General features: G+C 33.5%; 1 protein-coding gene across 7 annotated transcripts in view; it reads right to left on the bottom strand.

Annotated features, from left to right (window-relative positions):
- Nucleotides 1–12,278, bottom strand: part of Pds5b (PDS5 cohesin associated factor B) — a 197,147-nt gene that overhangs the window by 34,563 nt on the left and 150,306 nt on the right. For all 7 annotated transcript variants that reach the window (XM_074043570.1, XM_074043569.1, XM_074043568.1 and 4 more), the window contains 2 exons: nt 3,861–3,929; nt 2,019–2,155 (listed from right to left, as the gene is read on the bottom strand). In XM_074043570.1, the coding sequence (XP_073899671.1) occupies nt 2,019–2,155; nt 3,861–3,929 (206 nt within the window). The remainder of the gene's footprint in view (nt 1–2,018; nt 2,156–3,860; nt 3,930–12,278) is intronic.

Below are 12,278 nucleotides of genomic sequence, written 5' to 3' on the forward strand. Positions count from 1 at the left end.
CCAAATCTCCACCTGCTTTGTTTCTATCACAATCTTCTTTCCTCCTAATTCTAGGCAGCCCCTAAATGTTCCTGAAGCATTAAAGTCTTCTCTGTTTTGTTTTGGGCGGCACTGGGATTTGAACTCAGGGCCTCACACCTACTAGACAGGTGCTCTACCACTTAAGCCACTCTGTCAGCTTAAACGTTTCTGAATGTCACACAAGTTTCCTATTACACAGCTTACATAACTCTATATACTGGGTGCCATTGCAACTACTTCATGTATTTTAATTTATATATAAACTCTATAAAGAGGTTCTGTTGTTAACACCAATTACAGGTGAGGAATGAGACATGTAAAAGTGAAATAACTTGCTAGAGCAACTGATTAATGGTGGAGATAAATGGTGGAACCTGAATTTGAGCCACTGTAGTTTGCCCACAGTTTGACAATTCTTAACCACTGAAGAATATGCCTCTATAACACAAGGTAATACAGCTGAGTATAATTAAGAACATAAGTATAAAAATATAAAGTGACTCAATTAAGAGACAAAATGCATTAAAACCAAAGAAAAAAGGTTTTTCTCTACCATGCTAAGCTAACCAGTACAAAATTATCTCAAATTCAGTATAAATTTTAAACCAAAGCACCTTTACTATTTGTAAATCCTAAATACTAACATGTATAAATTATAGGTGCAGAGAAGTGAAAACAACTAATTAAACTAAAACAGGTAGGTAGATGAGTTGTACATACAGAATAGGTTACCAAGATTTTTTCTTTTCCCCCATTTGAAAAATAGTGTCACTGCTAAAAAATTCTACAGAAAGAAGACAGTACAAAACACACAAGACTATAGTCTGGTGATGTAACTCAAGTGTTAAAAGTGAAGAGTGCTTGCCTAGCATGTACAAAGCCCTGGGTTCAATCCTTAGCACTGAAAAAAAAAACAAAAAAACAAAACAAAACAAAACAAAAACATTGAAAATGGAACGGCAGAAAGCAACAGCCACCTTTGTTTTCTTATTAGTTTTAGATACATTAGGGAGGGAAGTTATTTTCCTATTTTACATTACCAAGAAAGGGCACTAAATGGAACCTATGCTTACACTAACAATCTCTGAATTTTAGCTAATGCTGACATAATATTCACTACCACCATCAATGCTTCTAATTACTATGTGCTATGTTTTAAATACCTTAGATATATATACTAACTTATTTAATGATATCATAATAGCTGGAAAAGGTAAGTTAAGGAAACTGAGGCACTGAGAGGTTAAGTAACTCACTAAAGGTCACTTAAAACTACTAAGTGGTGGAGGAAGAACTCCAGAATCTCAGTGTCTCCAGAGTTTTCAATCACTATACAGCTGTCCTTGAGTATCCTATGATACCAAAATCAAAAGAAGCTCAAGTCCCTTATATAAAATGGCATAATTTTTGCTATAGTCCCCCACATTTTAAATCAACTCTAGATTACTTATACCTAGTACAACATAAATAGTTGTTATACTATAATATTTAGGGGGGGGAAGTGTACATTTTCAGTACAAATTTTCTTTTCCAAATATTTTAGATACGTTCTAGTTGAATAATATCAAATGAAACAAAACACAAAATAAAAACAAAAAGTGTGTGCACTTTAAATGATTTGTATCAAACGACCTTAAAAATTTTGCATTTATTTACATTCTAGAAATGAGATTCAATGTTATCTGTTTTTTTCCCTTTACACATTAACAAGAATATAAAATACCAGTTATGGGTTTGTACACTAACAAATTACATATCAGATATTTCAAAAAGCAAGAATCTATGTTTAAAATATTTATAATGTATAGCAATACCTTGTAGCAGACATGTGGCTATCATATTGAAATAACTGTATAAAAGCAAATGAAAGTAAAATATATGCATACCTATGAAGTAATACTCACTATGTGTTTAAGAAGAAACGGCAATATTTACCAATTATACTGGGAGTTGAAGTACTGTGCAAAGCAAAGAACTTTGAAATGGCAATTGCATACCTAATTTTCCCCTGTTCTGTCAAGTCTCCATCACTATGCAATATTGTTGTTAGCAATCTTAAGGTAGAAGTTCCTGATTTACTGTGGTTATTTTTCATTCCAAGTAGCCATCGAACCATCATTTTTATAGCCTGAATCTATTTAAAAGACAATTAAAAAGTAAAACATTTCTACATTTAGAAGAATTTCTAAATCAACCTTTAAAAAAGAAATGTTTAAATAGATGCTATTTAAGAAAAAAAGAATTATTCTTTTGTAAGTATATAAAGAAAACCGAATGTTTTAAATTAAGCTGTTTTTTCCTGAAGGGATAAGGGAAGGTATCCACTAGCTCTTTTGTTATTGTTTGTAATGTTTCCCAAACATGCATCTTTAGAACTGAGAATTAAAATCATGTTAACTTCCCTAATCAGAGAAGCTAGGTTCCCAACTGCAAACTACATTTACCATTTCTGCCTAAGAGATAGTATCACATTTGTACTATATTCTAAAATTAGTATGTGCTTAAGTATTTCTACACCTACCGCAGTCTTCACTGTACTCCTTCTTGAAGGGGCACATCATAACGGTTTTAAAACTGATGTACACACTATATATGCCTCACATTTTATCTCAGTTTTTTACAATATGAAAGTTCAAGAACTAAGTGGGTCTTGAACAGGTTCTGGCATGTAGCAGACATGAAGATGCTTTTCCTGGCATGTGGTGAGCATGAACTTCAGATCAGGTAACCTGGCTTGTCCTGTGCTACTCTTAATTACAAAAACTGCTGCTTGAGACCAAAACTGAGAAAATGGATTTGTATCAGGATTCAAAAACATCTAGAATCATTTAACGATGCTAAAGGAAGGGCTGCTTCACAGGTCTGCAGACATATAAGAATCTGAAGCTAAAATAATGTGAAAAAAAGTAGCTCATAATATGGAACATAAACACACACGCACACACAGTCCAATAGGGTGAATAAGAAACTGAAATAAGAGTATCAACATTTTATATTATTTGTTCTTGACCTTCACAATTTGGCAGTAGTTTGAAATGAAGTCTACACTACAGATCGTACACAGTTTTAATGAAACAATACTATGTACAGCAATAATAAGCAGTCATTTCTATATAATGCCCAAATAAAGGAATCACAAGCTAATTTTTTTAAGTTTTATTAAATTCCATGGAAAAAATAAATCCATCTTAAAACCTGGAGTAACCTGCTGGTGGAGTGGTTCAAGTGGGAACGTGCCTGCTTAAACAAGCACAATATCCTGAGTTCAACAATCAGTATCATCCAAAAAAATACCAACTGGATTACCATTTTTACTAAATAGGAGAATGTCAATAAGAAAAGCACCACTGCCTTTGGCCATTAAAAAGCTGGTTTCTAAAAGCAGAAACATGGAAGCAGCTTTCACACCTTTTCCCTCTCAAATTAAGATTACATGCTGATAATTACAAGGCCCAAGATGGTTCATTACTCCCCTACACTCTCACAGTATACAAGATAGCATCACATAATAAATGTAAATTTGAGTTCGAGGTTTTTTTTGGGGGGGGTAGAATTTGAACTCAGGGCTTCACACTTGCAAAGCAGGCACGCTTCCAGTTCATTTTCCTTTGGTTATTTTGGAAATGGGGACTAGAGAACTATTTACCTGGGCTGACATCAAATCATGATCTTCCCAATCTCAGCCAACCAACTGGCTAGAATTACCCACATGAGCTGCCAAGAACTGGCTATTTGAGTAGTTTTAATAGTCACATCTATGTAACATAAATAGAAATTTTGATGCCTTTAATAATAGTAACTGTATTAAAAAAATCAACAGATTGATGCATATTACTTACTTTGACCATTGTTTCAGGGGAAACTTCTTCATCTGGAACCCAAAGTTTAGTTGTCTTTTTTCCTGGAAGCTAAGCAAAAAAAGGACATTAAAATATGAGTATGAATTCCTATGTTCAAGTAATAGTGACTGAATGAAATCTGTATTGTTTTACAATGGCAGGCAATATGTATGACTACAATTATTATCACCTAACTCTATGTACTAAAACAGTTGAAAGGCAAAGTCTCACTGACATTTAGAGAACTTAGAGATACAATACTTTGTAGATATACCTAGAATTGACTTGACCTCTTACATACACTCTCTTTCTTAGCCCCTGTTGAGACTGATGAGTCAATTATTTAAGGCAGAAAGCAAAGACAATAAACACTATTTTTAAACAAGAGGAAAGGTTTGTTTTTCTTTTTTTAATCTTCAACAGGGAGAAAAATTATATGTTTTTCCAGCACAAGACAGGCAAGAGAAAACATTAATATCTTCCTACCTAAATTCTACCAAAATGGCAAAACACACACACAAACCAGTTTGCAGGAATAGGAAGGGGAAAAACAAACAAACAAAGGATTAAAAAAAAAATTCTGGAAAACAAAAAATGTACCGTAAAATACTAACAGAGCTGGAGCTTATACTTCCATAAAGGCAGAGAAGGAAGCACAATCCAAAAAAAAGTTACGCTTTTTTTTTTTCCAACATAACTACAAAATAATCCTGAGCTGCAGGTTTAAGGAGATATGAATTTATGGTGGCAGCCAGGAACTGAAGGTGACAAAAGACTGAATATAATCAACAGGTAAGATTCCATTTTCACCCACAGGTCAGGAACCAGGAATTAAGTACCACTTCTGGCAACAACAGGTAACTCCAACATGTAAAAAGACGAACTCCCCAAACACAGAGCTAAAGATTAACACCCAGCTTTAGATTTGCTTTAGTTGATAAACGCCTTCAAAGTATGAAACAGAAATAATGAGAAAGGAATCAGACACTGGGCACATTCTGATGAAATTTCTTAACTAACGATGTCAAGAACTCAAAAGCTTCCAGGGAGGAAGCCATCCCCCAAAAAGGAGCAAGAATCAAATAAACTTAAATATCTCAGTGCCAAAACTAGATGCCAAAGAAATAACATTCTGAATTTTCTGTATCAAGTAACTTGAAACATGGATTCCTAGTAATCAAAGGTGAACATTAGAATTCGTATCAGAAAGATTTCAAGTTATAATACATTTAGAAAGAATTACTCAAAGATATATATTAAAATACTCAACTGATAAGAAAAAACCTAATTAGCATAAATTTTTATAAATAGGAATAAAAGCAAAGAAATTATCATAACTAACACCAACAGAGAATATCAAATGAATTTAACTAAAACTACAACAGCCACAAAAAAACCACTGACAAATTTTAAAAGGAAAGAAAAATAGGTATGAATTTAGATGAAATACTGATGCAAACAGGACACTGTTGTACATTATCATACACCACCAATATATAAAATTCACAAACATTTGTGTAACTAGCAGTACATCAAAATAAACCAAAAAATTTTTAAAGGAACTAGGAAAAATTTAAGCAAAATCCTGAATATACCTCTTTCAAAAACAGAGAGATGAAAATGGGGAAATATCTGAAACATGTGTAGAAATACAAGTATATAGAAATATGTAAGAATTAGAAAATCAAAACTGTCATTCTTCATAAATGGTATGATTAAAACATAGATTTTAGCAAGAAAGATTGATATAAAATAATTCCCCAAACCAACCACAAACATAAGACATAATTCAAAACACATTATTTAGTACCTAACATAAGTTAGGAGAGGAATTTTTTAAATTTTCTTTGTAAAGAAAACTACAGAGCATTAATGAAAGACATCTAGTGGTTGACCAAACAAAGCAATGGAAAGGAATAGAGGTTGTTTATAAGACATGAATGTTAACAATGCAGATGACTAGAATAAGGTAAGACTATTCAATAAATTGTGGTGGAAATTTGATAATCCTACTAGGGAGTAAAAGGAAATGAAATTCCATGTGATAGAATCAAAAACTAAAAAAAAAAACAACCCTCAATTCCAGATGGAATAAAAGTTTTTGTATATGAAAAGAAAACCTTAAAACTTTTAGAACAACATATGGGAGACTATTTTTATGATAGGGAAAGGTTCTAAACAAGATGTAAAAAAGAACTTAAAAGAGTATGAAAACTATAGCTAAATTAAATTAAAAACTTTCATTCAAAGGTCACAAAAGGAGAGAAAAGGCACACTGCAAATGGGATTTTATGCATGTAATGAAGAATCTGCAGCATGTACCTGAAAAAGAATTAATGCATGTAAAGATTATCTACTGAAAAAAGATAAGCTACCCAGAAAAAAAGGGGAAAAGACACTGAAAGGAATTTCAGAAAGGAGGCAACATGAATGATGACTAGCTCTCTCTTAATCAGTAACCAGGGAATTAAAAAATTAAGACTATAATAAGATACTGATTTATATTTATTAAGTGGGCAAAATTAAGAAATCTGACCATGAGTGTTATCTGTTGCTAGAAGAAAAGTAAACAACAATCGTTTTTGAAAAATAGCTTGGCAATAAATACCAAAATTAAAGATGTATAGATATTGTGATTCATCATTTCACCTGTAGGACTAAAACCTAAAGAAATTCTTTTTAAGTTTTCTTTTTTCCTTTTTTTTTTTTTAGTGGGAGTGGAATTTGAACTCAGGGTCTCATGCTTGCTAGGCAGGCACTGCAGCACTTGGAGCCACTCTACCACCACAAGAGAACTTCTTATTCATATGCACTAGAACACATCTATAAGAACATTCATAGCAGAGCTGTTTAAAACATGGAAGAAACAAAAATACTCAAAAATCCATTAAGAGAATAAACAGATATTTCCCACATGGGATACTATAAACGAGATTAATAAGTGAATGAACCACAGCAAGATTGAATAGCGAACATTATTCTTGGGAACAAATGTGACATAATAAAAGCAAGAATCTAACACCATGTACATGGTATGATATAATTCTTACAAACCTCAAGAATAAGTTAAAACTGAAAAAGTTATGTTGTTTAGAGACATCCAAGAGATTTTAAAAAAAAAAGGTAAGAAGAACAAATCCAAAATGCAGGTAAGCAGGTATGAGGGATAAGAAGGAAATACAAAGGACTGGAAAGTGATAAAACTAGGAGCAGTGTATGGGGTGTTCACTGTACTGTATAATATAAACCATATAAATGTAATGAGCGTTCCTTTGTACATAACCCATACTAATGGGTTTTAAAAGTGGTAAAAAGAACTTCTAGTTCTGACAAGAGCTGACTAGGTTATTTTGAACCAATCAAAAGCTGCACAAAGTACTCTCTAAAAACCAGTATAAAAGCAACAAACAGCTACCAAAGCAATGAGAATTTTCAGGGCAAAAATTTAAAAAAAGAAAAAGGAAATCAAGAAACTTGAGTCTAGTTCTGAGATTTATATATTTATAGCCTCCATAATTCTGAAAGTGAAAGAAGGGGCTAGGACAGTGAGTAAAGCTTTCATCACTGTCAAAGGACTAAAGGACAGAAATTGTAATTCTGGGCTTAATAAGGAATGAGAGGCCTGGTTGAACACACTAGACTTTTGGGTGGATACCAAACAAATATACCCTAAACATAAAGGTGACAAAGAAAAAAAAAAAGAAAGAAAGAAAGAAAGAAAAGAATTTGCCTGTCAAAAACTGAAGCCCAGGGCTGGTGATATAGCTCACCTACCTAGCAGGTGTGAGGCCCTGGGTTCAACCCCAGCACCTGACACTCAGTTTCTAATTGGTCCAAGGTCATCTGACAATAACTTAACTGTCTGCCAAAAGCAAACATAAACCCTCACTGGAAAAATATAAACTCACCCAAGGTCTCAAATTATCTCTACATTTTATATAAGAAGTTTATTACTCAATCAAAAACAGTATGTAGGCAAGATAAGACTTGACCAAATATTGACAGAAAAAGGAAAAAGTCACAGAAATTCCAGATAATGAGCCTACCAGATATGAACTGTAATATAATTAAGATATCCAAGAATTAAATGAAAATTTCTGCTAGGGAACTAAATGCTATGTTTTTTAAAATCGTAAGGAGGCCAGGTGTGGTGGCTTAATCATGTAATCCTAGCTGCTTAGAAAGTACAGATGGGGAAGATCACAGTTCATAGCTAGCCCAGGCAATAAGTTCACAAGACCCCATCCCACCTCAACCAATGGCTGGATGCAGTGACGTGTGCCTGTCATCCCAGCTATGCCAGGAAGCCAAATAGGAAGGATCGTGGTCCAGGACAGCTTAGACATTCAAGCAAGACCCTATCTCAAAAATAAACAACACAAAAAGGGCTCACAGTGTGGCTCAAGTGGCAGAGCACCTGCCTAGCAAGCCCAAGGCCCTGAGTTCAACTCTGAGTACATAATTAGACTAGATTAGATTAGATTGATAGTTTTAAAAGTAACAGAATTGAAATATATAATATGCATAATCAAGAACTCAATGTATGAACTTAACATAAGATTAGATAAAACTGAAGAGAAAACTAGTGAAGAAGAGAAGTCTGAATATAACAAAAACTGAAGTATGAGGAGGCTAGTGGAAAAGTACAGAAGTCTGTGTCAGACAAATGGGTCACAGGAAACAAAACTATGCATAGACTACTAAAGAATTATAGGAAGTGAGGGAAAATAATATGGACAAATGGTATGTGAAGAAATAAGCCTGAAAATTATTCAAAATTTTTCAAAGACACCAAGCCATAGGTTGAAAAAGAGCTATATATCCAAGTAGGATAAATATAAAGAAAAGCACACCCAGGCAAAATAGAAAAGATTAAAACTATTCATAGCAAAAAGAAGATGGGAAACCTTAAGAGGAACAAGACTGGCAGCAGACTTTAGAACAAAAGAAAATGGAACAATATTTTTCAAATCATTGGTGGGGAGAATGTACCAGTTTGGAATTCTAAACCCAAAGAGCACTATCTTTTAAAAAGTGAAGGCAAGTCTATCTGCAATCCCAGCTACTTGGAGGTGGAGGCAGGAGGATTCTGAGTTGTCCAGACCATAGCTTAAAAGCAAAATGAAAACAAAAGGTCTGGGGACATGTCTCAAACACCCTGAGTTCAATCCCTAGTAAAATACAGACATTTTTGACAAACAAAAGCACAGAATTCATAACTAGCACTCTACATAATTAAAATATGTCTTTGGGTAGAGAGAGAAACCACCATATAAAAAGAATAAAAACAAAAGAAAGGGGAATATATGCTGGCAAATCTAACTAAATAAAACAAACAAAATAATGGTCCTGTGTGAACAAGCGCACAAAAAGCACCATAGAATCAAGGAATTAAAGCATTCCTTAAACTTATGTTTATGCTTAGTGCTTACGCTACAATGAAAGTTCAAGACAGACCAACTGACAATAGACTTTAACCAACTGAGCTAACCGGCCAGTCTCAACAACAGACTTTAAAAAGTCAAAAGTGCATGTTGTAATTTCAGGGGCAGCTACTAAAAGAATACCACACTTGTAAACCAAGCAGCCAACAAAAATAAAAATGAAATGAAAATACTGAATCAAAAATAGATAAAATAAACACAAAACTGACAAAACAAACTGAAAATAAAAATTAGATGGTAAAATAACCCAAATATCACTATTTACATTTTGTGTAAAGAGACTAATCAAATGACAAGACAAAGTTCACAGAATGTGTATCAGAACTGGGTTCAATGCAGTGTTCTACATGTACCATTCAGGTGACATTTTCAACTGCTCTACTAGTTCATAATTTGTCCTAAGATTAGCAAAGAGATAAAATGTCTACTATCACTACTCTCTTTGTTTTGGAGGTCCTCACAGGAAGAAAACACAGAGCCTAAAAATGGAAGGAAAAAAAACTATTATGAACAAATGACATGATTAAGACAGGAGAAACCCAAAAGGCAGCAAAGATTAACTAGTAAAAAATTTAAAATAGCTTTAACAAGATCCTAGGATACAAAGTCAATATAAAAATTAACTTTATTTTCTCTGTATGTCATTAATAAACAATTTTAAAATAAAGATGAAAAATTATATTATTTACAAGGGCATCAAACAACATAAAGTGCCTAAAAACATACACACACATATACACACAAAGATGTATAAAGCCAGGTATGGTGGTACATACCTATAATCCCAGAACTCAGGAGGCAGAGGCAAGAGGATCATGAGTTCAAGGCTACATAGTGAGATCCTGTTTCAAAAAAAAAAACAAAACAAGAAAGATACACAAGACTTCTTCACAAAAAATTTAAGTGTTATGATAAGGACTGCTTAAGAGATGCATCATCTTCATGAAATGTGGAACTTAGGAATATAACATGGTCATGGAACAGAAAGTACATTAAAATGATGAAAAGTATCTGCAAATTTACAATTCAAGGCAATTCCTACAAAAATTCCAGCCAGATGTGTGTATGTGTATGTTGGGATGAGTGGTACAAGGACAATCTGGCAACTCTAAGATTTAGAAAAAAGTGCAAAGGACTAAGAATGGTCAAAACAATCTTGAAGGTGATGATAATGATGATGATTATGACAAAGAAGAAAAAATAGGAAGGTGGAAAAGAGAGTTGTCAATGACATTTAGAAGACTTACACCATTAGATATCAAAACCCATTACAATGATTGAAATAATATAAAATGTAACAGAGTAAACTATGGACATAAATGTAGAACAAGAGTAGTAGTAAAAAGCAGTGAGAAACTGCCATGACTTTAGATCTGACAATTGATTGTTAGGTACAATCAAAAGCAAAAGCAACAAAAGGAAAAAACAGAAAAATTGAACTCCGTCAAAATTACAATTTCTGTTCATAAAAGGACATTACCAAGAAAGTGAACACCTATCAAAAGAAGAAAATATTTGCAAATCATCTATCTAATAAAGATCTAGTAGCCAGAATATATAAAAGAGCTCTTACAACTGGACAATAGAAAGACAAACAACCTAATATTAAAATTGGGCAAACAAGTTAAATAACCACTGCTGCAAAGAAGATATGTAAATAGCTAATTTAGGGATTTTAACATCATTATTCAGTGGGAAAACAGTAACAAAACCACAATGAGAAATCTCGACCCACTAGAATGGCAACAATAAACAAAAGATGACTGATTGGCAGAGTGGCTCAAGTGGTTGAGAACCTGAGTTCAAGCCCCAGTACTGACAAAAAATAAAAACAGTGAATTAGACAGAAATAAAAATTACTGACTTTGACCTGATACCATATGCAAAATTCAATTCCAAGTAGATTGTAGTAAGTTTTCTACAGTCTTCTTGTAGAAGAAACTTAAAACAAATTAGAGCAGTACATGGCAATTGAGCACTGAAATGTGTGAATGAAGAACACAATCTATAACTTTAATTTAAACTTAAATAACACTTGTGGTTAATGGCTTCTGTACTGATGCAAGGCAAGTCTACAACCTTGGGGTATGAAAAGAAAAGACTTAAGTGCCAACCATTAAAAACAATTGATAAATTGGGCTTTGCTAACATTAAGAATTTCTGTGCATCAAAAGACAGGATTAAGAGCAAGTTACAGCTAGGTTCACGCCTGTAATCACAGCTACATAGGAAGGAGAGGTTAGGAGGACTGCAGTTCAAGGCCAGTCCTGGGCAAAAAGTTTGTTAGACCCTATCTCAACCAATAAACTGGGCCTAGTGGCTCAAAGCTGTCATCTAGTTACTAGGGAAGTATAAATAGGAGGACTGTGGTGGTCCAGGCTGCCCTGGACATAAACAGGGCACCTGTTACTTTTACCTCAAAAGTAACAAAAGCAAAAAGGTGGCATGGTTCATGTGGTAGAGTGCTTTCCTAGCAACCACAAGGCCACAAGTTCAAACCCCAGTAGTGACAGAAACAAAAATTTTTTGCTATTAAGATCTGTACTCATAATTAATAGAAAAATATGTAAATATCTTGAGGAGGCACTTCAAAAAGGAGGACATCCAAAACATCCATACATATATGAATGTGCTCAAGAGCATGCCATTACTCCTTAGAAAATGCCTATAATGTAAAAGACTGGGATACCTAATACAGAAGAAAAAAATGGTACAACTAGAACTCTCATTCAATGCAGATAAAAATGTTAATTAGTACAATCTTTTTGAAAAACAATTTGGGAAAATCCATTAAAACTGAACCTATATATACCCTATAATGCAGCAGTTATACCTTCAGAAATGTATACATATGCACACAAAAATACATGTGAGCCAATGTTCATTAACATCAATATTTAACACTGGAAAGAACCTGAATGTCTTTCACATCCTTAGTTAGGTTTATTTTGTGTGTGTGTGTGTGTGTGTGTGT

The sequence above is a fragment of the Castor canadensis genome, chromosome 10 (assembly GCF_047511655.1).
Source record: "Castor canadensis chromosome 10, mCasCan1.hap1v2, whole genome shotgun sequence".
Classification (NCBI taxonomy): Eukaryota; Metazoa; Chordata; class Mammalia; order Rodentia; family Castoridae; genus Castor; species Castor canadensis.